The sequence below is a fragment of the Bubalus kerabau genome, chromosome 10 (assembly GCF_029407905.1).
Source record: "Bubalus kerabau isolate K-KA32 ecotype Philippines breed swamp buffalo chromosome 10, PCC_UOA_SB_1v2, whole genome shotgun sequence".
NCBI classification, from domain to species: domain Eukaryota; kingdom Metazoa; phylum Chordata; class Mammalia; order Artiodactyla; family Bovidae; genus Bubalus; species Bubalus kerabau.
In genome coordinates this window covers 16368835-16395711 of record NC_073633.1, presented here as the reverse complement: position 1 = coordinate 16395711, position 26877 = coordinate 16368835, and the positions used below count along the sequence as shown (strand labels likewise).

The window sequence follows — 26877 nt, the reverse complement described above, 5'->3', positions numbered from 1 at the left end:
AAGTAGAAATAAAAGATGAATTGTACAATATATATTTGGTTCCAGAGAGCCTTGCTTTGAAGATACCTGCATTGATGAGCTTAGGGAGTGTGGAGCAGGGACTCAGGAAAACTCAGGCAGTGGAACCCAGGGAAAAGAAGACACAGTCTCAGGTGGAAAAAACAATTCCCTCTTTCCTCTCATTCGGCTTCTGCGAAGTTTTAATAAAGTGAGCATTATTTTTGTTATTTGCTTGGTTTTTTGTTTTGTTAAGTTTTTCCTAGTTTATTGCCCTGTGTCGTCGTGGCGGCAGCCACTGGTAGGTCATGAGTTCAGAAAGAAGACTTACAGTAGTGTCTTTCACGAACTGTACTTCTGACAATATGGACAGTGTCTCTGTAATCTTATCCCAGGTCTTCTTTTCTTTCTTTTTTTTTTCAATTGTGGAAAATTTAAAACATTGAAAGGTAGAATGGTATAATATTTTTCATCATCTGGCTTCAAATAATGGTCAACTCCTGGCCAATCTTGTTTTATCTGTACCCCTACCAATCACACTGGATTATTTTGAAGCAAATCTCAGGTGCCATATTACTTCATAAGTGTTTCAGTATATAGCTCTAAGACATTAAAAAAATTTAACCATAGTGCTATTATTGTACCTAAAGAAATGAATAACTCCTTAGTATCATCAAATATCCAGTCAGTGTTCAAATGATCTCAGAAATGTGTGTTTTACATTTTGTTCCAAATCAAGATCTGGATGCAATCTATGCGTTGTTGTTAGCTGATGTGTCTCTTAAGTTTCTCACAACCCGTAGGTCTTCTTCCTATGTACTGTTGCACTTTCACTCTTTCGCTCCCTTGCAACTTATTACTTGAGGAAATCAGATCATCTTTTTTTCTAAAGAGTTCCCAGTCTGGATTTAGCTAACTGCATCATTGTGATTACATATTGCTCTGTTCCTGTATTTCTTATAATTTAATGATTAGAACTGTACCATAGCCATCTATGGCTGTTGGGCACTTGAAATTGAACTGAAACTGAGTTTGACTTGAGATGTACAGTTACACATGTGGCTCGTATATTTCTCTTGGACCACGCTAGAGGCTTGATCACATTAAGATCAGGATCTTCTGGCGCAAGTATATCGTAGACCTGGTACTAAATACAGGAGGACTAATCGGTTGTCTCCTTTTGTGATTCTAGCAGCCATTGTTATTCAAGACTCTCGTATTTGGAGTTGCAAAAGACTTGACAGTTTAATTGTGCCCTTCTTTCTTTACTTCAGCTGGGATATTAAAAGGAGAAGCATCACCTCATCAACTATTTGATTACACAGGACCAGAATTTGTATAGGAAAGGCAAAAAATAAACACATGATTTTATTTACTAGTATTCAAAATAATGAGTTGCATCCTCTAAAAGTTACTAGTAAATTTTGTTTTTAAGTGTCATTATGAATTCGGATCTAAATGGGTTTTTCTTTCAACCCATTGTTATTATTTCTTATTGATTGCTTCATGTTTGGCCAGTGGGAGCCTCTTTAACTCCGATCCTGAGTTCCCACTCAATCCCAGTATCCTGTTCCAAGTTTACCTTATAGGTGTAGCCTATACTGGGCTTCCCAGGTGGTGATAGTGGTAAAGAAGCTGCTTGCCAATGAAAGAGACATAAGAGATGTGGGTTTGATCACTTGATTGGGAAGATCTGGAGGAGGAATGGCAACCCACTCCAGTATTCTTGCCTGGAGAATCCCGCGGACAGAGGAGCCTGATGGGCTACAGTCCAGTCCATAGTGTTGCAAAGAGCCGGACACGACAAGCAACTTGCCACACAGCACAACTTAGCATGCAGCATATAGCCTATATTCTCTATGTATTGAACATATATAAATGAAAATAGAGAATTAAAATCCTTCAAAGACTAACCAGAAATGTGTTAATTCATCATGTCCTATATACAAGAAATTTATCTTGACAAATTAACAGGAGACACTAGATGTGTGAGAAACTCTTTTTTTTTTTTTTTCTTTTTTTTTTGAGAAACTCTTAATAAGAGCATTTAAGAAATTAGATAAGTACAGGGAAGATTGAAAAATAAAAGAGATTAGTTGTATGTTAAATACTAAGAGTGTTCAGTGGGAGTGTCTGAGTCTATGACGTCAAAGAATTTGCTATAGCCAACCAATTTAATCACTCTAAAGCCATTCATGCTCCTATTCCACGTGATTTTTGTGCAAGGATTATTGAGAAGCTTAGCTGGGATTATACCATCTGTTGTAGCAATTTACTTCTATAAATTTTGTCCTCAGAGAAGCTATCTTGGGAATTACAAGGTAAGTGCAAAGTATGTCTTATTCCATTCAAATAAGAATAATATATAGAAAGAGTGTGAATGCTGTGAAGTATTAGCTGTGACATAATTTACAGAGTAGAGATTACATGAAGCATTTCCAACTAAATTAAAAAAAAAATTACTTATAACCAGCTATTCCCACATAATTAACTGTTTACTTTTGGGTGTACGCATTAGTAGTTTCTGATTTGCCACACCTGACTATCCATGAAGAATTTGTTTCCAATGAAGGTTCCATTTTCCTTTTGGAATAAGCTGGGTTTTTCTTAGTCTCTGAAGCAAAGATTGAAGTCTTGGAGACAACTGGACTTAGAATGGATAACTATGAAGAGCAGCAGACACTTTTCAACTTCATTAACTTATTCTTGTCAGAAGCTGGTTACCAGGATTTGAATGGTGTTCTTGGGGAATTATTATTTACCATTTTCCAGGTACAGTGTTAAATGCTGGAGACATAAAAAGGGGGCAAACAGATAGGATTCCTGCCTTCCTGCAGTTAGTCTAGAGTAGTCAGTTGTAATTGTGATATGCACTACAAAGAAACAGTATTAAGTCACAAATTTATATTTTTCATTGTTCAAATTTTTTTAAGTGCCTGTTGAGGCTCAGATAATTTGCTAAGTACAGGGGCTGTAATGGTGAGCAAAATACCAAATACTCCCGAACGAGTACAGGCTTTAAAGGAGATAGATAATCATCCAACAATCAAAAAGTGGACCGAGTGCTGTGAAGGAGAGCTATGGTTCCCCCCCTCTTTTTTTTCCCCCCCAAACCGAGTGTTCTGTAATGCTTTTAGGTGAAATAATACAAAATATCTATGTGTCACATAGTAAGTATAAGAATTATCATTCAGTTTATGTATGTATTTACTAGGTTACAAAGTCAAATGTATTTCATTCTATGGGTCACAGTAGGAAAAAAACCTTGAAAGCCACTGTACTAGTGGGACCAATTCAAGTTTGGGGGTTAGGGAAAGCTTTTTTGGGGACATGATGTTCCAGTAGAGCTCTGAAGAATTAACTAGTGGGAAGAGACAAAGAGGAACACTGCAGGTATCTGGAATAGTGTATGTAAGGACTCTTTGTGGGGCTGAGAGGGCAATGCAGTTGAAGGTGGGCATGGTGAGAATAAAACGGCAAGTGAGGGAGTAGGGGCCAGACACCGCAGGGCATTGGAATTCCTTGTCAGGAGTCTGATTTTATTCTGAGAGTAGGGGGGAACCATTGGAGGCTTTTAAACATCAGAATGGCTTGAAATGATCAATTTCATCCCAGTGTATGTAACAGAATGATAAGGCATGAGAAGATACATGGACACCAGTTGTCCAAGTGAGGGAGGAAGGGGGCTCGGATTCCAACGGCAGCAGTGGAGGTAGCATGAAATGGCTAGATTCCAGAGATTTAGGAGAGAAAATCCGGTGGGAATTTGAGATGGGTGGCGGTGAAGGGGAAGAAAGTGTTGGGGATGAGTCCCAAGCTTTTGTGTGTATCTTAGACATTCCTTGAGATAAGGAATCCTGGAGGAAGAGGAGCAGTTTGGGGGAGGGAACTGTCAGAGTTTATCTTGGGTATGTTGAGTTTGAGGCACCCTTGAGACATTATGGAGGAAAGGCCTTGTAGGCAGTTGCATTTATAAGTTTGATCTTGCTGCTGCTGCTAAGTCGCTTCAGTCGTGTCCGACTCTGTGCGACCCCATAGACGGCAGCCCACCAGGCTCCCCCATCCCTGGGATTCTCCAGGCAAGAACACTGGAGTGGGTTGCCATTTCCTCCTCCAATGCATGAAAGTGAAAAGTGAAAGTGAAGTCGCTCAGTCGTGTCGGACTCTTAGCGACCCCATGGACTGCAGCCTACCAGGCTCCTCCGTCCATGGGATTTTCCAGGCAAGAGTACTGGAGTGGGGTGCCATTGCCTTTTCCAAAGTTTGATCTTAGAAGGGCCTAATTGGAGAATTTCATGTGTGAGTACTGGCACATAGATTATTGAAACTGTGGGCAAGGATGAAGTCATTTTGAGAGTATAGTGGAGACCTATACTACTAGTATCATTGCTGGGGCTCCATGTAGATCAATTACTACCATCCCTATCACCCAGCCCCTAGCCCCAGGCTCAGAAACAGCCACGTGGGCACAGACCGATGAACTGATGTTAGAAAGGTCCTGGGTTATGCAGTTTGTCGGAGCATTCATAGACTGGCTTTCCTATTATCCCCCTTTCCCCACCCTCACCCCACCTCTTCAGATCTCTTCAGGGCTTTCTCCACTGCTTACTGAATGGTGTTGGCACTCAGTTCAAGTTCAGCACCCTCCCCATCTCCACCTCTGCACCCCTTCAGTCTTACTGCAGACTGCTTCTCAACACAAACCATATACTTGACTCAAGCAGCTTGTCTCACTCTGCCCTGCCCCTGCTCCCTGGCTTAAGCTATTTTCTCCCTGGAGTTATGTTCTCTCTCTACCTCACCTTCTCCCTGCTCCGCAGGCTTTTCTCCCACCCTCCAGGGTCCAGATCAAGTCCTATCTTCCTGAAGTTTCCCCAACCCCCATAAGGACTGGAATACTCCCCTTCCTCTGAAGAATGTCATCACTTAATGATCTGTGCCTCTTATTTTGTATTTAGCAGAGTGACTGTCATTTTAGAATATGGTCTAACTAGATCATGTCTTACACTATAGTCCTGGCTGCTCTTAAAATGTGCTTCCAGAATCCTCAAACTCTTAAAGAACTTCAGAAGCAGGTATAGTGCTGAGAATATCATTAGGATACAGATGTTGGAGTGGAGGAAAGGAAGCAGGAGAGGGGCTCTATATTTGCTCATTGGATGCGCAGTTCACACTTGTGTCTAAATCAACTGTGGCCCTTCCCCATAGCTAAAAATTCTAATGATGGCCAAAAATGTAAACAACAAATCTGAGACTGCCAAAGCTTCCTCACTCTCATGTGTTCCCTACAACTCCTTATATCTCAAAGGTCCCCTGTAGGAAGGGTTGATTGGGTAGGTTACTTAGTGATCACACTGGAAGCTGTCTGATCCTATAGTTGAAGATTCACTCCCAATATGCTGGGAGACTGTTTCCCAACGTGGGGTGGAGAAGCCTTCGAGCCTTCTGTACAGTAAGACAATGACAAGAGAGGGCAGACAGCAGAAATGAGGGAATTAAAGGATTTGCCCATCTGGCCTCCTTTGACCTCTATGCCCTCAGATTATCCACTCTTCCTCTTCACGGGATGTTCTCCTATGTGTGTGGGGATGACCCCAGTGACCCGGCACAGCAGGACTTCGAAACCATCCTGATAGGGATGATGTATTGAGCCAGAGGTACTCCCTGGTAAACCCTGATTGTAAAATTCCTGTGGTCAAGAGTCTAGATTTAAGTGTATATTACAGGCAGTCATGAAATTGAATTCTGTATGAATGAATTTTGCTTTTTTAAAATGCAATTGCATTTAATGTGGTCCAAAATATGTAAAAAAGCAAATCCCTGGCTGTTGTATTAATAAACTGATACTGCACTTGGTTAACTGATCTTAACCAAACGGTTCAGTGGCTATGTGTGAATTTTTAATTTTTAGATTTCAGCTTAGCAGATATTGTTGACTAATATTAATTGACTTTCTCATCAACAGTGCCTGAGAGTTCCAGATGTACCACAACATCATCAACACTTGATATTGTCAGGCTTTTTAAAATTTTAGCCCTTCCTCTGTGTGTGTGTAGTGATATCTCATTGTTTCATTTTGGAGTTCCCTGAGGGCTAATGAGGTTAAACAACATCATGTTTATTGGCTATTTTTATGTCCTCTTTTGTGATGTACCTGTTAAAAATCTTGCCCACTTTGGGATCTTTTTCTTATTGATTTGTAGAAACTTTTTGCATATTTTGGATATGAGTCCTTTGTCAGATATGTGTACTACAAATATCTTCTTCCTCTATGTGATTTGCTTTTTCACTGTCTTAACAGAATGCTGTGATGAGCGGAAGTTCTTAACTTTAACGTAACCCAATTGATCAGTATTTCCTTTGTGGTTAGTCTTTTTTGTAACATTTTACAAAATGTTTGCCTTTTCTAAGGTCATAAATATATTCTCCTGTTTTATCTTCAAGTTTTTTTCTTAACCTTTCACATGTAGGTTTACAGCCTACCTGAAACTGATTTTTGTTTATGAGGTAGAGGTCAAGATTGTTTTTTGGAGAATATCCAGTTGATCCAGAACCATTTCTTAAAAAGACCTTCATTTTCCTACTGCTCTGCAGGGCCAATTTTGTCATAAATCACGGATCTGTATATGTGTGGATCTGCTTCTAAACTATCTTTTCTATTCTGTTGGTCTCTTTGTAAACTCTCAATATCACACTGTATTAATTGCTTTACAACATAACATACTCTTCCTCTGGATTTTCTACATATAAATATGTCATCTTGAAATAGTTTTCTATTTCTAGAAGTAGTTTTCTTTCTTTCCAATCCTAATACTTTTTTTCCCCCTCTCTTTTTGCACAGCCTAGTACCTCCAAGGCAGTGTTGAACAGAAGAGATGAAGGGGACATCTTTATTTCATTTCCAATATTGGGGAAATCTTTTACTATTTCACCATTAAGTGGGATGTTTGTTTTAGATGTTTTAGAGACATTCTTTGTTAGGTTAATGAAATTCCCTTCTATTCTTAAGTTGCCAAATAGAGTTTGTTTATTGTTTCTTAAAATCATGAATGGATATTGATTTTATCAAGTGCTTTTTCTGCATCATGATTACACACTTTAAAATTTTTATTCTATTGATATTTATCTTTATTTCCACTGAATGAGAGGTCTCTCATTCCTGAAATTAAACTCAACCTGGAAGTGTTGTATTTTTTCTATCCATAATTATTTTGGGTAAGATTATTGCATTTATGTTCATGAAATATCTGCCTCTCCTTTTCTTGTCAGGTTTGGTTTTAAGGTGATGCTGAAATCAAAACAAGTTAGGACATATTCCTTTTTTTCCCTTCTTTTTCGAAAGAGTTTGTGTAATTTGATAGCTCTTTCTTCACCATTGGGGTGAATACTCTTGATGAAACCCTTTAGAATTAGTGTTATAGACCACATTTTGGGAAACAGTGGTCTAGAGAGCAAGACTTAAACATGAAAATATCAGTTGCTGTCAGTTTGAAGGCTCTTGATTTTATTCATTTTTCCTCCCTTATGCAGCTCAAGTCACTTCACCGTTCCCTTCCTGGCTGTGTGGGGCTCTGCCAAGTCACCACACAGGAGAGCAGTGAGCCATCTGAGGCCTGGGCCTGGTCCTCAGGGACTTGCTCTTTCCAGCCCTGCTCAGCCATCTCCACACTCCTCTGACAGAATGAATGCCCTGGATGATGTCCCCTTCAAGGTGCCCAAGGGCTTTGTGATAGACACAGAGCCCCTCCCTGGGCCAGATCTCAGTATTCCAGACTGCAGGGAACTTCTGCTGGGTTCTATGGTAAGTGCCTCTCTCTGTTTGTCTTCTCATCCTTTGGTCTGTGGGTCTGATGCTGAGCCTCATGAGGCCCCTTGTTCCTTGATTTTAAATGGCAGCCACTCCTGTTCTCATATATTCTAGGAAGTGTGAAAATAACCCAAGAGGAAAAGATATTCCATGAAGAAGTCTAGAGACTTGAACATGGGGCTATTTAGTGCATCTTACGTTTAGAATAACCAGAAAGAATAACATGCCTGTATGGAGTTACTGAGAGTCCTTGCAAGGATACTCCAATTCCAATTCCTCTCTTCTCTATCAGCCTACTGCCAAGTCTAAAATTCCACTGTTAGAATCCCTCCACTGGGCTAAGATGCTATCTTGAGATTACAATGCAGACAGTTACACAGGACACATCAGAATGGATTACTATTCCACAGACCCAAAGTACACCTATCCATGGGGCACCTATGAAGCACCCCTTGCCCCATGGCTCACACACTGGGGTATGCCCTCAGTGTATACGGTGAGATCACATACCCTCAGGATAAACATGATTATTTAACTTCCAAGTGAGTCAAATTTATTTGAAGATTTAGGAGGAAACCTATTGCATTTGTATTATAACACAGATATATAATGAGGTAGAAGGCAAAATCCACATGAATTTTAACAAATGAAAGAGAAGGATTGCAAACAGCTGTGGAGCTGGTGGTGGATCTCTTGGGACTGAGTCCTTGGGATCTTGTGTGTTCATTCAGCACTGTCTGTGGGCCACTTGGTAGGAAAATTTGAGGATCTAGTTCAGCTCTCACTCACTTTTCACATGAGGAGCCTGAGGCTCACAGAAGGGAAGTGATCTGTCCAAAGATAGTGGCAATGATGGGACTAATTCCCAGGTCCTGGGCTTCCCTGGGGTTAAGAATCTGCCTTGCAATGCAAGGGAAATGGTTGGATCCCTGGTCCAGGAAGAGCCCATATGCCACGGGGCAACTAAGCCTGCGATCCACAATTACTGAACGCATGTGCAGCAACTACTGAAGTGTGTGCACCTGAGAGCCTGTGCTCCGCAGCAAAAGAAGCCACCGCAATGAGCAGCCTGCACACCGCAACTAGAGAGTAGCCCCACTTGCTGCCACTAGAGAAACCCTGCTCATAGCAACGAAGACCCAGCACGGCCAAAAATAAATAAATGTATTAATTTTAAAAATTACGTAAAAAATAAAACCTAGATCTTGATTGCAGATCATTTCATGATAGCTCAGAGAAGGATTGGAAAGTGAGAGACATCAGACACATAATGTTCAAGGGCAAAAAAATACAGGGTTATGGGAAGTTAGGTGCAGAGAAACCAGTCTAGGAAGGAGAGGCCTGGAGAGGGTCAGGTAGAGAGGCTTGAGTAGCTTGGAGGCATAGAAGCAGGAGACTTCATCTGCAGCCCCTGGAGTTGCACTTAAGTTCCTCAGGACCCAGAAGTGAAATAAGCTTCGTAAAGCTCTGAGTACAGTGTTCAGCGGCCTCCTCTGGGTGCGGCAGGAGCTCTTGCTTTCCCCAGAGAACCTGTGCTGTGGGCCCTCACTCTGGCAGTAGGGCCTGTATTGCTGGAAAAGGAAGTTGCTTTACTAAGCTCCAGTGGAGGTAGACAGACTAGCATAACTATTCCCTCTCTGCTAAGCCGGGAGGAGGCTATTCTGAAAGTTACTCCTCCTAGAAGCAGGAATAGGTACCCTTCTGCTGAGTCTACATCTTGTGTCCCAGCCCACGTGTTGGCCCTGGCCCTGCCTCCTGTTCTCAGGGTGGGCACTCCACACCCACTCATCTCCCTTGAGCCTATTTCCCGTCCTGAGTCTCCATTTCTTTTACTGCTGTGGCCAGCTATCAAATAGAGAAGCATGGGACTCCACGTATGATTTATAGCCTCTCCTGGTCAGTCTTCCAAGTTTACTGGGCTTTATTCCCAGTGTTTGGAACTTGAAACACATTTTCCCATAGCAACAATGTTATAGATAGTGGTTAGATTACCCAATGAATCTGTAGCAGCCTGAAAAAGAAAAAAAAATACCTTCCATTCATAGAGCACCTGCTATGTACCAGGGCCAGGCCACGTGCGCTTCATAGGTTCACTCTTCTCTCTCATTCTTATGACCCTTGTAGCAGGTGGGTGTTCCCTCTCCAGGGCACAGGAAACAAAAGTTCCACCCACGTGACCAACAGGGCCGTGTGGCTGTGAGTGGCACAGCCAGGATTCCAACATGAGCGTCAGTCCCTAAAGCCCACGTCCACCTCCTGCACCTACTGCTTTCCTGCGGAGCCTCGGCAAGTCTGTGTTTTGTTGTTTCATCATAGTTTTCCTTTAATTAGAGTTGATTTCCTTTTCGTCCATTAAATTTTTAAGAAAGAATACATATATATATATATATATATATATATATATATATATATGTATAGATCGAGGGTCAACAAACATTTTCTGTAAAGGGCCAGATAGTAAAAAGTAGCAATCACTCCACACTATTATTGTAGGGAGAAAGGGCCGTAGACATTACATAAAGGAGTGAGTGAGTACGGCTGTGTTCCAATAACACTTTTTTTTAAAAAACAAGGTTGGAGGTCAGTTTGACTCCCAGGCATTTTGCCTGTCTTAAGAGAGTAAAAAGCCTTCCATTGACACTTCCTTATCTGTCCTGTCCCCACCTGCCCTGGTAACTTCTGTTACTTGTATTTTAAAATGTATTCTTCTATAGATTCTTATATGTGTACATACAAGCAAATACAGCTATTTCCTCCTTTTTCACACCCAAGGTAGCATTTTCTATACATTATTCTTCTGGATTTTTTTCACTTAACATATTTGAAGACTTTCCATATCAATACACAGAATGCTTCTTCAGTTTGTTTTTCACTGCATGGTATTGTATTATATGGATATATTGTACTTTACTGAATGAATCCCCTCTTGATGGACACTTAGGTTCTTCCCAGTCTTTTGCCATTACAAGCAATGCCGCAGGGAAAGACTATATGAATTAAATCATATTGCCAAATTGCTCTCCATAAGGGTTATACTGTTTAACATCCAACCAGCACCCTACAAGGGCTTCCCGGGTGGCACTGCAAGTGGTTAAGAACCCACCTGCCAATGCAGGAGACATAAGAGATGCAGGTTCGACCCCTGGGTCGGGAAGATCCCCTGGAGATCTTGCATGGCAACCTACTCCAGTGTTCTTGCCTGGAGGATCCCATCGACAGAGGAGCCTGGTGGGCTGTGGCCCAGAGGGTCAGAAAGAGTTAGACACAACTGAAGTGACTTCAGCATGCACAGCACTCTACAAATGGGCTTATACCTTAGCTGCAATCCTCAACAAAGGAGTCATCAGATGTTGCATCTTTGCTGAGGGATAGGCAAATGGTATCTCAGTATAGTTTTATTTTCCTTTCTCTTATTGTGAGTGAGATTGAGCAGCTTTTCATGTGTTTAAGAGCCATCTGTAGTTCCTTTTCTGTGGACTGTTCATATCTTTTTGTTTGTTTCCCTGTTGGGCTGTCGGTTGTTCTTACCTATTTCTAGGCACTCCTGTCTGTGCTATCAGTCCTGTTTTCCCGCTAGTTTGTTATTTGCCTTTGACCTTGCTTGTGGGGTGTATTTGCCATGCAGATTTTCACTTGTGCATGTGTGTACTTTCACGGCTTCTCAGTTTCAATTCAGAGTGAGCAATGTTTTCCCTACTTGAGATTATAAAGGATTTCTCTCCTCTTTTCTGCTAGTACTTTTATAGTTTCATTTCAAATAACTGAATCTTTGATCCTTTTGGAATTTCCCCTTGTGTAGGATGCAAGAATGGATCCAACTTTATTTTCTTTCCACTAACATCATTTATTGACCAGTCCCTCTTTTTTCCCATTGCTTGAAATGCCACCTTATTATCTACTAAAGTCCCACAGATAACGTCCATTCCTGGACCTTCTGTTCTTTACCTTTAGGCTCTCTGTGCAGTACCTTAGCTTCAATTATTGAGGTTTTATAATATATATTAGCAGCTGGTAGAGCCAGTCCCCTTTATTTCTCTTTTTGTCCCCAGAGGTTTTTAGGCTATTCTTTTTTTTTGGTGTGCATTGGCGGGGAGGGGGGTGCGGTGCTGTACTGGGTCTTCGTTGCTGTACAGGTTTTCCTCTAGTTGCCGTGGCAGCTTCTCATTGCAGCGGCTTCTCTTGTTGCGGAGCACAGGCTCTAGGGTGTGCAAGCTTCAGTACTTGCGGCCTGTGGGCTCAGTAGTTGTGGTGCACACGCTTCGCTGCTCCATGGCACGTGGGATCTTCCTGGACCAGGAATCGAACCTGTGTCTCCTGCACTGGCAGGTGGATTCTTTACCACTGAGTCACCACGGAAGCCCTTGGCTATTATTTGTTTATTTTTCATATGAACTTTAGAATCATCTTGCTTAGGTTCCACAAATTGCAAGTGCGTGTATTTTTATTGGGTCTTTGGATCCTTTTATCCCCTAAGTTCCACTGTCTGTTTCATTATCTCTCAGTCTCTTTCCCTCCATGATGGTCTCCTCAGCTCTGAAGTGGTCTTTTTACCTCCTCTGTCCTTCCCAACCCACACATTTTGCTCCAGTCTCTTTTTCTAATCATTTATTCTGTACACTCTTACAAATATCCCCTTGGAGCCAGAAGTGCCCTGGGCCTCAAGAACAGAGAGAAATAAGATACACTCCCTGACCTCAGTCAGGGAACCACACTTAGAACAGCTAAGTTCTGTTCCTCTCCCCAACTTAGGGTCATGTCAGGAGTGGGGTGAGGGGAGAGGCAGTTTCTGTCTGCCTTTCTGCCTCCCACATCCGCCCCCCCCCCCCACTCCCCCAGGCTTACCTGGCCATCACAGAGCACTGAAGTTGCCTTTTAAGAATATTTATATTTTTTAATGGAGTTTTATATTTCCAGTTCTTAATTTTAATAGTAGTTAATGGGAATATTTTATTTTTGCTTCACATAAACTCTTAATTTAAATTATTTATGTGGGCTCCACATTTAGTTTTTTAGGTGGCTTGATCAGTCAGATGGACAGGAATCCCAGCTCATCTACTCACCACTGATCTGACCTCGAGCAAACTAAATTTCCTGAGCCTCCTTTTGATAATCTGGAATTGGGAATAACATTAGGACCAACTACGTAGAGTTCAGGGGAAAAAAAAAAAGAAGAAGAAGATTTTTACATTTCCTGGGCCCCCAAGAGCTGGAAGGCAGCACATGGGATGGGGGCAAGTACTACTCCATGCAGAGGTTTGTGTGTCTGGGGCACCCTCCAAGGCCAGCTGCTCACTGACAAATGGTGCTGAGCTCAAGTGAAAGCTTCTTGGTGAAGGAAAAGTTTTGTTGAAATTAAAAAAAAATTTTTTTTGGCTGCACTGGGTCTTTGTTGGGTGTGTGGGCTCTCTGTCTGCTGCATGCATGGGCTCTCTAGTGGTGCAGGCTCTGCAGCCTGCGGGCTCAGTAGTTGTGGGTGCCCTGGCTTCTCGAGTTGTGGTGAAGAGGCTGAGTTGCCCCCACTGGCATGTGGGATCCTACTTCTCCCACCAGGGATCTAACCCTCATCCCCTGCATTGGAAGGCAGATTCTCAATCTCGACCGCCAGAGAAGTCCCCTGGAGAAATTGTTTAGGGCACTGTTATTCAATTATATGCTGAGTGGCAAAGGGACTTAGACTTTCATTCTGTTAACCTGTTCCTCACGTTGTCCTGTCTACAGAGTCTGCTATTAAATTGTTATTGACAGCCATCCACTCCAATGCTAGCTAAAACCGAGGGTGAGGGTGGCCTGTGATGAAGGCCTGGGGCTTAGAATCAGAAGCTGTCTAGGCCTGGAGAGTCTGTGGCTGAATAGGTTCCCCGGGGGCCAGGAGGTAGGGGTGTGCCCTCAGACCCTGGTTTGCCTGGCAGAGCCTCCCCTGGCCTGTCTCCGCAGCACGACTTCAGCCTGGAGAGGAGGACACTCTTCTGGGTGGAGGCTGTCATCCGGGGACCCTGCCCAGTCCAATGCGATGCTCCGGGGGCAGCTTCCGCCCCTCCGGCCTGGCTCTTGCTGGCCAGCCCCGAGCAAGGGCTGGAACCCGTGCCTGGCGCAGTTGAAGATCCGGAGGCCGGATCCCAGGAGCAGCCTGAGGAGGAGGAGGAGGAGGAGGAAGAGGAGGACCAGGATGAGGAAGCAGCCTCGTCTGCCGCGGAGGAAGAGCCGGAGCCCTGCAGCCCCCAGCCCAGCTCCGCGGCGAGCCCCCGCCTGGGCCAACAGCGGTGCTCGCTGGACGTGCTGCGCGGCGTGAGGTCGGAGCTGGCTGGGGCCAGCCGGCGGCTCTCCGAGGGCAGGCTCGCCTCCCACCCTCGCAGCCTCCTTCACCGCCTCCGCCACCGAGCTCTGAGCCTCTGCCCTGGCCCCGCGCCGCCCCTGGGCCCGGCGCCTCCACCCCGCAGTGCTCCCACGCAGAACCCGCCGTCCCCTGTCTCCGAGGCCTCTCTCCCCAGCACCCGCACGCCACCCTTGGGCCCCAAGCCATCGCCCTCCAGCACCCTCAAGCTGCCCCCGCGGCCTTCCACGGCCGGCGCCATGCCCCCGCTGCGGAGCCACAAGCCCACAGTTGCGGTAAGGAACCTGTCCCCTTGGCCAAGGCCACAGCTTAGCAGCGAGGCCCCCACATCTGGGTCCCCTGCCTGGTTGGACACTCCTCCCTACCAGCTCTCACCTGGCCCTGTACCATGCTGTCCTTACTGCAGCCCTGTGCCTAGAGTATTCCCTGCTTCGAGGTCCCCTTCCTTGTTTCTCGCTGTGTCTCCTTCTTTGCTTCTATTAGGGCACCTGTTAGGATAATTGTAATTACCCAGTATGCGTCTCTTCCAATGGAATATGACTTCTCTTAGGGCAGTGATTGGATTGCATTTGTTTCCAGAGCACCCAGAGCACACTTGGCCCACAGGGGGAGCTCAGTGAATGTCTGTTGAATCAATGAATGTGGCTCAGATCTAGGGCTTCCCACTGTTCAAGGATTGGGTGAGTTCAATCAAGGAATATTCACAGCGCAGTTACTTCTTGCAAGAGACTGGATTGGAAGAGACAAAGTCAAAAGCGTGCGATGAGGAGATTGGCAAGGAAGAGTGAGACATGGCAGCACTGCCGGGTTGGGAGGGATCAGGTCCTGAGGGGGAGGTGAAGGCTGCTGCAGGCTGGGGCGGCTTCAGGACAAAGGATGTGCACCAAGAACTGGGAGCAGATGTGAACGCACAGTGAAACCAGCAAAGCTTAAGCTTCCGGCTTAGCTCCTCCCAAAGCTTTGAGCAAGTGTGCTCAGTTGCTCAGTCGAGTCTTTCTTTGGGACCCCCCTGGACTGTAGCCCGGGGCCTCCCAGGTGGCGCTAGTGGTAAAGAACACGCCTGAGATGTAAGAGACATGGGTTCTATCCCTGGTTCCGGACGGTCCCCTGGAGGAGGGCATAGCAACTTGTTCCAGTATTCTTGCCTGGAGAATCCCATGGACAGAGGAGCCTGGCGGGCTACAGTTCATAGGGTCGCAAAGAGTTGGACACCACTTAGCATGCATGCATGCACGGACTGTAGCCTGCCAATCTCCTCTGTCCGTGGGTTTAATCCCAACAGGAATATTGGAGTGGGTTGCCATTTCCTCCTCCAGGGGCTCTTCCTGACCCAAGGATCAAACCTGAGTCTCCTGCGGCTCCTCAATTGGCAGGAGCATTCTTCACCACTGAGCCTGGAAGCCCTTCCAAGGATTTGTGCACAGTTTTACACATATGTTTATGCTCCTGTGTCTTTTTCCTTTTAAGTAGTCTACATTGTTTAAGTGTCAGACTCCATACAATCTAGGTCTGGAACAGATGTGTTAGGTTAGATTAGTAGCAGGAGGTGACATTTAGACACAGCTTTCTACCCCTGAGCAACTCCACAGTCAGGCCAGGAGATGCAACAGAATAAGGCCAAGGTGAAAGTAAGTCCAAAAGACAGACTCAAAGTCTGGCTTTTCCCACTCAATGCTGTGGGAGCTTAGGCAAGTCACTGAACTGCTCTGAGCCATCTCTTCGCAACCTGTAAAGCAACCCTGCACACAGTTATTTACAGCAAACAGAGAAGAGGTTATATAAACAGTACAGGCCACACTCACATCACGGGCTAGATGCTGATGCTAGGAGGGCTCTTCCCTGATCCCAATTAAATTTAACTCTAGCAACAACCCTGTAGTGGGGTGGGGGAGAGATGGGGGCAGATGGGATGCATATTCTGTAGAGGAGGAAACTGAGGCAGAGAGCACCTAAGAATCTTTTTCAAGGTCACAAGCATAGACTCAAATCCTAAGACTTGCATGGTTTTCACTCTAGGAGTAAAGAGTAGATCCTAAGGTGAGGCCATGGCGGGGAAACCGCTGAGAAGATAAGGACGTGTAGGGAATTCACATGTCACAGGCACTCTGCTCCTGGAGCCAGGACAGCACCTAGGCTTTCCTGCTGGAGGAGGGGACAGGGTTAGCAGTTGGATGCTTCTTCATGGGGAACAGGCTAGGGATGATGCCAGCCAAACCTATTGAAGTGCCTTCAAGCCACTCTCCTTAGTCCAGGGTCTCTGTGGGTTTCCCCAGCACCACAGCTGTACCCAGTTCCTATCCTGCTCCTTGCCTAGCCAAGCCCCAGTCCAGCCAGACTCAAGAAGGAAGTTCTGGCTAGGAAGCTCAGTCCTGCTCCCGCGCTCCCTAAGCTATGGGGTCGAGAACCCTGCGTTGATTCTGAGTAGGGTACAGGTCCCAAAAGTGTGTTGTTTGCCAGGTCATTTGCCAGCTTCTCTGAACCTTGACTTCAGTAGCTATAAAATAGAATGAGCCTATCGTATTTCTCTTGCAGGCTTGTTCTAAGCAATAAATATTATCATCTACTGGCAGTTTCTGTATGCTGAACCCTTTGCTAGTCACTTTTCTCACCTCATCTTATTTAAGCCTTGTAACAACCCTGTGAGCTATCTGGTATGATTGCATCCATTTTACACATGAATAATCTGGCTTCCCTGGTGGCTTAGTGGTAAAGAATCCACCTGCAATGCAGGAGACTCAGGTTCAATCCCTGGGTTGGGAAGATCCCTTAGAGAAGTAAATGGCAACCCGCTCCAGTACTCTTGCCTGGGAAATTGCATGGACAGAGGAGCCTAGTCGGCTACAGTCTATGGGGTCGCAAAGAGTTGGACACGACCGAGCAACTAAACAACAAACTGAGTAAATAGTAGAAAGCTGGGATTTGAACCCAGGTCTGCAGGGCTCCAAGATCCTCACAATATTAACCCCTGTGCTCTGTAGCGAAGGCACCTTTAAAAATGTCTTGCCCAGCCAGGTGTCACCTCCAGTGGTAACTGTCACTTGCAGCTTGTCTTTGTTTCAGTCCCTCAGCCCATACACCTGCCTGCCACCTCCTGGACGGGTGCCCCAGCCTTGTGCTGCCCACAGATCGCACCCTGATTCTGCTGACTTGCTGTCTGCCCTGAGCCAGGAGGAGCAAGACCTCATCGGGCCGGTGGTTGCCCTGGGGTACCCTCTGCACAGGGCCATCGTGGCTCTGCAGAAGACGGGGCGGCAGAGCCTGAGCCAGGTGAGTGGGGGACCCAGAGCTGGGGGGCTGTGGAACTGGAGTCGGGTCAGTGGCCACATTGTTTTTATCTTCAACTTGAAGTTATTTTGTGTTTTTCTTCGGAGGCAGAATTTCAGCTTTGATTTAATTATTGGGGGTTGTGATTAAGTTTCTTGATCCTAAGGCTACCATCTCCATGAGAGTTTAGTAAGACCCTCCATGCCTACTTGGGGAGTCTCAATATTCTACTCCTGTCCAAATCTCTGCCCCGAAAGTAGGACTGAAGCTTTGGGCAGTCACAAATCTTTCCAGAGCTGCCCAATAGCACTTTCTGCAACAGGAGAGATGTTTTATTCCTGTGTTGTCGAATATAGTAAACACTAGCTATATGTGGTTACTTGAATGTGGCTAGTATGACTGAAAATTGTTATTAATGATAATGAAATGAAATTAAAAATTAAATAGCCACATACAGCTACCATATTGGATGGCACAGCTCTGACCACTTCCCTCAACAGTTAATCCACACCCATATCCATCGCTCTCTCTTTCCATCTACCCATCCATGAATCTAGTCCTAAGTATTTGCTGGATGCTTCCTTGGTGTTTGGATGCAGCTAGGAGCTATGGGGAAACCAGTGTTGTGGGTTGGGTTTCCAGGAAGCAGACTCCACTGGGGTTTGGCATATGGAGATTTATTAAGGAGACCCTTGGGAACAACTTCTAGGGAAGGGAAAGGACAGAAGCAGGGATGAGTAGAGGGAGAGGTTGAACTTTATAGACCCAGTGACAGCCAACCCCATAGCTCTGAAGCATATATGGCCCTTTGGAGTTGTCCTAATTGGGGATGAGATGGTCAGGCCTTCATACCTCTGCCTCAATGAGTCACCAGAGGTAGAAAGAGGGTGACTTGAGAGAAGTGATCTCTGCAGCTAAGGCAGCCCCTGAAGGGACAGATAGCTGATGGTTTCTACCACCGCTACCACCATCTGCAATAAGACCTTCAAGGAAGGTGTATCTGGAGGGGGTATCTCAGAGTCTACCACACCAGGTTCCATTTTTAAGGACTCCACTCCTATTGGAAGAAGAGTGGACACCAGTAATAACAAGGGTAGGTAGCACCCCAAGCTGCTTTAATATTTGGGAGCAAGTCTTGACGCCCCCCATTCAAGCTAAGAATATGAGAACACCTGCAGGAGAGTGAGAACCCTGAATTGCCAAAAGAGAGGTGTGGTGAGAAGATGCCTGGGAGCAGAAGGAACAGGAATGATTTGGTGGTGTTTCAGTTATCTATTGCCATGTGACAGTCACCCCAACAGTGGCTTAATACTGCAACCATGTGTTCGCTCATGAGTCTCTGGGTTGGCAGTGTGGGTGGAGTCAGCAAGGAAGTTCTTTTGCAGGTCTCACCTCCGGTCTCTCGTGTGGCTACAGTTTGGTGACCCAGCTACAGCTGAATAGTCTAGGATGACCTTGATCACAATCCAGTGGTTGGTGAAACTTGTCAACTGGACCACAGGTCTCCAGCAAGCTAGCCCACTTGTTCCCAAAAGTACAGGAGTGGAAGATGCAAAGTCTCTTGAGGTTGAAATTATAGTCACTTCTGCCTTATACTGTTGGCCAAAGCATGTCATAGACCAGATCAGATTAAAAGGGTAGAAAAATAGACTCTACCTCTTGATGGGAAAAGCTGCAAAGAGTATATGACTGTTCTTAATCTACCATGGGGAGGTTTCAGTAATTGAGAAGGCTTCATGAAGGTATAAAGCCTTGAGCGGGACTTTAAGGATGGATAAGACCTAAATTTGAAGAAAAGAGAAGGATGATCTTCCAGGCAGGAGGAACAGTATCAGCTGAGAGGTATAGGCAGGAAGGACTTGGGAGGCCCTGATCCAACAGTCTCACTGAATATATGATGTGGGCTGGTGGGAGATAGGACAGGAACGGGAATAGAGGGAAGATTAAGGGTGCCTTGAAGGCTGGCCTGAGAGTTTTCTCAAAGACCCCACAGCAGAAGGGAGGCATGAAAGGACTATGAGCAGGAGCAAGAGGTGGGCATTGAATATTATCATCTGAACCCCTTCCCCCAGCTGAATGTTGCATCCCATTTTGCATTTTTTCTACGCACCAGGGTTATTTGTGGTGGGAAAGCTGAGCCACGGGTATTGAATGGCACATATTTCTTTCTACTGTCTCTGTCCCACCATCATCAGAGGACTCGGAGACCCTCTCCCTAGTCACTGATGGTGGCCGTATGTTGAGTCCCTGAGGTCTGGAGCTGCCTGCTCCTGGGTGAGGGAGTGACGGAGGGAGAGTGGCTCAAACAGGAGCCAGATCAGGATGTGCTGCTGCAGGTTGAGGAGGTGGGAAGGCACTGGGTCCTCTTTCCCACCCACTCCTGCTCCCGCTCTACTCGGTTCATCAGTCCTAGAGGGAAGCTTTCAACGTGGTGAGCCCCACATATGGTGGCTAACATGATGGAGGAGATGGCAGGGGTGCTGCTAATATTTACCGAGCAACTTTGTGCCAGTCCCTCAATCTGAGAGTATTCATTTAGGTCTTCTAATTTCTGCAAGGTTGCTTTTACTGTTCCCACTTTGCAGATGAGGAAACTGAGGTCAGGGAGGTTCACATAATTAGTCAGTGGTGGCAGCAGAGTGGATGCCAGGCTGGTGTGGTTCTGAATTTTGTTACACTGTGCTTTTCTCTCATTTTCTGTGTGAAAATCTTCCAGGGCAGCACCGTAGGTTGATCTGAGATTTAAGAGTAGATTTAAAGTTGCCTCCACTTTCAGCTGCTGCTGAAAAGCCAGGACCTTGGCCAAGAAGCAGTCCAGAAGCACTGTGAGGGGCCAGGCCCATGGTGGGGACTCTGACATGCCTCCCCAACCCCTCCAGACCCTGTGACAAGGCTGAGGTCTCAGGTCATCACTGTGGGGATCTGAAGATTAGCTGGGGGCAGCGCAGGGCATTGGCCTCCGTTTGGGTTGGCTGGAAGAATCTCACTGCATCAGGAACGCTGTGTTTCTAGACACAGACTGACCACCTTCCTGGTGGGCCTTCTCCCAGTGAGCATTCAGGGGCCAGGCTCTAAGGTGTGGGCCCGAGGGCCATTGGATGACTTTATCTTGATCTCCCCGACCACATTAGTGTTCCTCTCTGTTCTATAAAGTTTCACCATTAACTGAACATCTCTTTTGGGTTCACAGCCATTCTCCCCACGAAAGACAAATACTACAGTAAATCGTCTTTAGTCAGAGATGAACAGCGGATGGTCTAGGAGGGTGGGCATCAGGTGATGGAGACAGGGCACTTGGAAAAACCAGGGAGAGAGGAAGAAATACAAACCCTAAGCTTTGTCCTGGCAAATAGATGGGGAAACAGTGGAAACAATGTCAGACTTTATATTTTTGGGCTCCGAAATCACTGCAGATGGTGACTGCAGCCATGAAATTAAAAGATGCTTACTCTTTGGAAGGAAAGTTATGACCAACCTAGATAGCATATTCAAAAGCAGAGACATTACTTTGCCAACAGAGGTCTGTCTAGTCAAGGCTATGGTTTTTCCAGTGGTCATGTATGGATGTGAGAGTTGGACTGTGAAGAAGGCTGAGTGCTGAAGAATTGATGCTTTTGAACTGTGGTGTTGGAGAAGACTCTTGAGAGTCCCTTGGACTGCAAGGAGATCCAACCAGTCCATTCTGAAGGAGATCAACCCTGGGATTTCTTTGGAGGGAATGATGCTGAAGCTGAAACTCCAGTGCTTTGGCCACCTCATGCGAAGAGTTGACTCATTGGAAAAGACTCTGATGCTGGGAGGGATTGGGGGCAAGAGGAGAAGGGGACGACAGAGGATGAGATGGCTGGATGGCGTCACTGGCTTGATGGATGTGAGTCTGAGTGAACTCCGGGAGTTGGTGATAGACAGGGAGGCCTGGCGTGCTGTGATTCATGGGGTCGCAAAGAGACGGACACGACTGAGGTACTGAACTGAACTGAACTGAAGCTTTGTCCATTACTCCTTCCTTCCTGCCCCAGGATCAACGTGCCCACTGACTGCCTGCAGGACAGGCATGGGTGGCACTTTTGAGGGTCCATTGGCCAGACCCAGGCTTACCCTTAGATTCTAGACACATCATGGCCCCTCTCTGAGCCTCATTTTCCCCATTCACAGAATGGAGGAGAATATGTTTATGACCAGTGACTGCTGGGGGTCCCATCCTGGGGTCTGAAGGTGACATCCTCATCCACCTGGAGCCTGAGCTAGGCCTAGTTACTGACCAAGCAGCAGAATCCTTACAAATGCAGATTCTCGGAATCTACTCTGCAGGATCAGTAGATCTGGAGTGGGCCCAGGGGCCTATCACCTATCATTTTAAAAGATCTGCAGATGGTTCTGATACACAGTCTGGCTTGGGTCTACTGGGTTTGACTGAGTCAGAGACCCTTAATCTTGGCTGCACACAAGAATCACCTGGAGAGCTGTAAAAATCCCAGTGCCGGGCTTCCCCCTACCAGTCATGTCAGGGCCTCTGGACGTTACCATCATCAGCAGGGTGTGGGCAGTGATACTGAGACACCAGTGTTTTGTGGCTATTGTTTTGTTAACTTTTTATTTTGTATTGGAGTATAGCTGATTATCAATGTTATGACAGTTTCAGGTGGATAGCAAAGGGACTCAGTCATACATACACATGTATCCATTCTCCCACCTAATCCCCGCCCATCCAGGCTGCCACCTAACATTGAGCAGAATTCCATGTGCTATACAGTAGGTTTTTGTTGGTTATCTGTTTTAAATATATCAGTATGACCATCCCCAAACTCCCTAACTATTCCTTCCTGCATGCTTCTGCCCCTCTAGTAATCGTAAGTTCATACTCTAAGACTGTGAGTCTGTTTTGTGAGTAAGTTCATTTGTTATCATCTTTTTTTAGATTTCACATATAAGGGATGTCGTAGGATGTTTTACCTTCTCTCTCTAACTTACTTCACTGTATGACAATCTCTAGTTCCATCCATGGTGCTGCAAATGGCATTACTTCATTCTTTTTAATGGCTGAGTAATATTCTAGTGTATAGATGTACCACATCTTTTTTATCCATTCCTCTGTCAATGGACATTTAGGTTGCTTTCATGTCTTGGCTACTGTAAACAGTGCTGCAATGAACATCGGAGGGCATGTATCCTTTTGGACCACGTTTTTCTCTGGATATATGCCCAAGAATGGGATTGCAGGGTCATATGGTAGCTCTCTTTTTAGTTTTTTAAGGAATCTCCATACTGTTCTCCATAGTGTCTCTACCAATTTACATTCCCACCAACAAGGTAGGAGGGTTACCTTCTCCACACCCTCTCCAGAATTTATTGTTGAGGCACCGCAGTTTTAAAGCTCCCAGGTAGCTACAGTCGGCACTGAGGCTGAGAACTTTTGCTATAGATGAACAGACCTTCAGAAACTCTGTCTACTTGCAAGCCAGCTCAAAGTTCCTCCTTTAGCGGCGGGACCCATGGACAAGGCACTGGCCAAGAAGTCAGGTGATCTGGGCCCTAGTCCTGGGACCCTGGTCCACCCTGCCTGGACCTCAGTTCCCTCAACTATGCCAGGAGAGCTGAGTTGGTTGGTTTTCAGAATGTGCCCAGAGCAAGGTTCCTGGGGTGAGGGCCCCTGCTCTGGGCTCCCTCTACCTCTTGCCCCCAGTTCTCCCAGAGTAACAGCAACCTCCCCCTGTTACTGTTGAAGCCCCCTGGTGCTTGGGCAGTTCACAGGCTAGAACAGTCTGAAAGCCAGTAGTCTATGTGGTCTGTTTTCTGCTCCATTCCGAAGGTCTGCAGAAATCCGACTTGCTTCTCCTCCACTCGTACCTGTACTTTAATCGTCTGGAGCCTTCATTTGGCACCAATTCCCTGTAAATCCTGCTTTGATTTGCCTGGCACTCGTGTTTTCCTGTATCTGGTTTATCTCCCCCAAGGAGCTGTGAGCTCCCGGAAGGTAGTTCTTAATTTAGTTTATAAACACAGCTTACATTTATTGAGCTCCTTCTGCCTGCCTGCCGTGCTGGAGGCTGAGACATAGTGGTGTCCTCCTGTGGGACAGAAACTTGGTGGATGAGAAAGCTGAGGAAGATAGTAGGCAGTTACAGAGCTGTTGGTGCAGGAAGCCTTGAGTGCTGTGGGGACACCTGGTGGAGACGGAGGTGGGAGTGGGGGTAGGGAGAGCCTGCCCAGGGCAGAGGAGTGAGGCTGGCCTTGGCCTTGGAGCCGGATGGGCAGGAGTCTGGGGGTGCCGAGGGAAGCAGCCAAGGCTGCTGACAGAGCGAGCAGGTCTTTGAACGTGGGGCTGGAAGGCAGAACTTTATCCTGAGGGCAAAAGCAGCCCCTGGTGAATAAGCAGGGAGTGGCTGGAAGAGGTGCTCGGCCCTGTGGGCGCTTGGCTGTCCCCTCCCCTTCCAGCTTTGGTGCAACATTGCTGTAGGGTGGGGCCCATGGAGTCCTGGATCGCAAAGATATTATGTGTCTGGAGGGGGGGTGGGGGTGCACAGGGTGGGTGGAAAAGGAGGCACCCTCACACAGGTGGGTGCTCACCAGGGAGGGTGAGCAGGCTGGGTGGATGGTGGGTAGACACCTGTGTTTGAGGCCTGGCCTGTTCCCCATTTAGGTTCTGGGAACACCTTGACCCACCCCGGCAGCTCTCTTCCTGGACTCCAGCCCCCAGCTTGGACAGTTGGTGAGGCTTTGCTGTCCACCTGTCCCCAGGGAGGCCTCTGAACCTCTTTGCTGGCTCATGGATCTCTGGGGCCATGCTGTATATGGCTGGTTGCCCAGTCAGCCTGGCCCTGAGCTCAGCCCTCCTGAGGCCCTTGCGTGCCTCCTCCACCGCACCTGCTGTCCTGGGCATTGCTCTAACTGTCCTTCCCTCTGTGGCCCTTCCTGCCCAGTTTCTCAGCTACCTTAGCGCCTGTGACCGGCTGCTGCGACAGGGCTACGAGGAGGGGCTGGTGGATGAGGCCATGGAGATGTTCCAGTTCTCCGAGAGCCAGGTCAGTGGGGCTCCTGCCCGGGCCCCAGTGAAGGGTGGGTGGGGTGCCCGTGCAGGCCTGGCGTGCAGGGGCCAACCAGCACCAGAGACAGTCTGGGGGCCTCAGGAGACAGCCCGCTTGCTGAGCCCTGGGGAGAAGGAGACAGCCTAGGGAGCTGAGACATGGAGAAGGCAAGAGGACCCAAGGGGAAGGGGTGGGGAGGAAACAGGGAGCAGAGCTTTGTGCCAAGTTGCTTCAGTCGTGTCCGACTCTGTGCAACCCCGTGGACTGCAGCCTGCCAGGCTCCTCTGTCCATGGGATTCTCCAGGCAAGAACATTGTAGTGGATTGCCTTGCACTCCTCCAGGGGATCTTCCCAACCCAGGGATTGAACCTGCATCTCTTACATCTCTTGCATTGGCAAGGCGGGTTCTTTACCACTAACACCACCTGGGCAGAGCTTTATGGCTGAATCAACACAGCAAATATTGACTGGCTCCTCTTTGTCGGACACCCAGACAGGATCCAGGCAGGTAGCATGATGATGCTTGAACTCTCTTCAGGGAGTTTGCCACTTACCTGGAAACCCAGAAGGCCTGAGGTTGTGGCCCCAGTTAGGGGGACATCCTGCGTGCCCAGTGAATGTGACCTGTCCAGAGGCAGAGCAGACTTCCCGGAGGCTGTGGGAGGGATGGTGGGGTGGGAGGGAAGCCGAGGGGTTGGGGGAGAGGCAGGGAAGTTTTGAGCAGTGGGGTCAGAGGAGGCAGGCAGAGGCTGTGCTGTGTGAGGGTTTGGGCCCTGGACAGAGACCCTGTGCTGTGCATCCTCTGGGCACCAGTGTGCAGCCTTCTCTTCCTGCCCCAGTGCGGGGCACGAGCACAGGGAGTCAGGAGGGAGTGGGAGAGGGGAAGTAAAGCCAAGACAGAGAGGGCCAGCAGCCAGGCTGGGGCGTCCTTCCTTGGCACAGGAAGTGAGGTTTGAGCCCATGTCACCTCATGTCATTGAGATACAGGAAAACCATAGATGCTGGCCAGGATCAGGCTCACCTGGCCTGTGGGGTCATGGCTTTCTGGGGGTATGTAGAGTGGATACTTGGGAGGGGACTGCCCAGGCCAGAGGCCCAGCCTCCCAGAGCCCCCCATGCCCTCTCTGCCTCCTCTTCCTCAGGCAGGGGAGTTCCTGCGCCTCTCGGAGCAGTTCAGCGACATGGGCTTCCAGCAGGACCGCATCAAGGAAGTGCTACTGGTCCATGGCAACCGCCGCGAGCAAGCCCTGGAGGAGCTGGTGGCCTGTGCCCAGTGACCCCCAGGGCACCCTGGTCTGTGCACCCTGGTCCTGCCCCAGACCTGGCAATCCCTCCTGACTGTATCATGAAGACTATGTGAGAATAGCAAAGCAGTGCATGCTTATTGTAAAAATGCACACGATGCCAAGAGTGGGAGTAAATACTGTAGAGGAGGCAAAACTGTACCTCTGAGAACTTCATAGGGGCTCTTTAACAAAAAGACAGATTAACAAGAGAAAAACCAAAATGTATTAATGCAGGTGGCATGCATCGTGCCCAAGAAACTTCAATGAAAATAACTCAAGATAGCAGTTTAGAACTCTGGCTGGGGAAGATCCCCTGGAGAAGGGGAAGATCCCCTGGAGAAGGGAAAAGCTACCTACTCCAGTATTCTGGCCTGGAGAATTCCATGGACTGTATAGTCCATGGGGTTGCAAAGAGCTGGACACGATTAAGTGACTTTCACTTTATATAGCATTTTCAACAAACAACAATACATTTGTAGAGAAATGACAGGACAAAGGAAAACAGTTTCAGGCTTCCAAGGACAGCAAACTGTAGGGAGGTAAATATATGAAGGGACCGAATGGAGTAAGATTTCTTTGCAGGTTCCCTGGTGCACTGCTGGGCTGACAAGAATCTGCCTCCAGAAAAGAATGTATATCCTGCCTCAAGGCAGAAAAGCGGGGAAGGAAGACAGAACTTTTCTTGCATCTTCTGCTTAATTGCCTTCAGCTCAGTTATGTCAACGGTTTCCCAGATGGCTCAGTGGTAAAGAATCCACCTGACAATGCAGGAGACGCAGGAGACACAGGTTCAACCCCTGGGTTGGAAAGACCCCTGGAAAAGGAAATGGCAACCTGCTCCAGAATTCTTATCTGGAGAATTCCTGTGGACAGAGGAGACTGGTGGGCTACAGTCTGTGGGGCCACAAAGAGTTGGATGCAACTGAGCAGAATTATGTCAAAGAGGCATATTTTGGGATGACATTCCAGTTTCCTTCAATATCAGAGGAAGCAGCTTAAAGAGGTGAAAGTGGTTCCTTGTGAGGACGGCCAGATGGGGTGCATAGGCGATGAACTGCGTGTTTTCATATAACCCTTGTAAAATGATCTGCATTTGATTCTTTAAACTATGGGCATTAGTAACTTTAAGAAAATTAAAACAAATAAATATTGTATAGTTCTTTGGGT

The 26877-nt window shown here is 46.9% G+C and overlaps 1 protein-coding gene across 2 annotated transcripts; it reads left to right on the top strand.

Annotated features, from left to right (window-relative positions):
- The first annotated feature begins 432 nt into the window (after positions 1 to 432).
- Positions 433 to 26877, top strand: UBAP1L (ubiquitin associated protein 1 like). 2 transcript variants are annotated; one of them, XM_055536257.1, is made up of 6 exons: positions 433 to 2318; positions 7528 to 7798; positions 13739 to 14410; positions 17196 to 17402; positions 24320 to 24421; positions 25567 to 26877. In XM_055536257.1, exons 2-6 carry the CDS (start codon positions 7679 to 7681, stop codon positions 25699 to 25701), a joined length of 1236 nt encoding a protein of 411 aa, XP_055392232.1. In that variant the 5' UTR covers positions 433 to 2318; positions 7528 to 7678; the 3' UTR covers positions 25702 to 26877. The 2 variants fall into 2 exon arrangements, with proteins under 2 accessions (XP_055392232.1, XP_055392231.1); XM_055536256.1 differs by lacking the exon at positions 433 to 2318 and adding an exon at positions 2574 to 2769.

What these genes read in the sequence shown, in the direction of transcription:
- UBAP1L (XM_055536256.1), top strand. Translation starts at nt 2,732, where the DNA reads ATGGTGTTCTTGGGGAATTATTATTTACCATTTTCCAG. An exon ending in TATTATTTACCATTTTCCAG is followed by an intron (nt 2,770 to 7,527) that starts GTACAGTGTTAA and finishes TCCCTTATGCAG; the next exon opens with CTCAAGTCACTTCACCGTTC. An exon ending in GGCGGCAGAGCCTGAGCCAG is followed by an intron (nt 17,403 to 24,319) that starts GTGAGTGGGGGA and finishes CTTCCTGCCCAG; the next exon opens with TTTCTCAGCTACCTTAGCGC.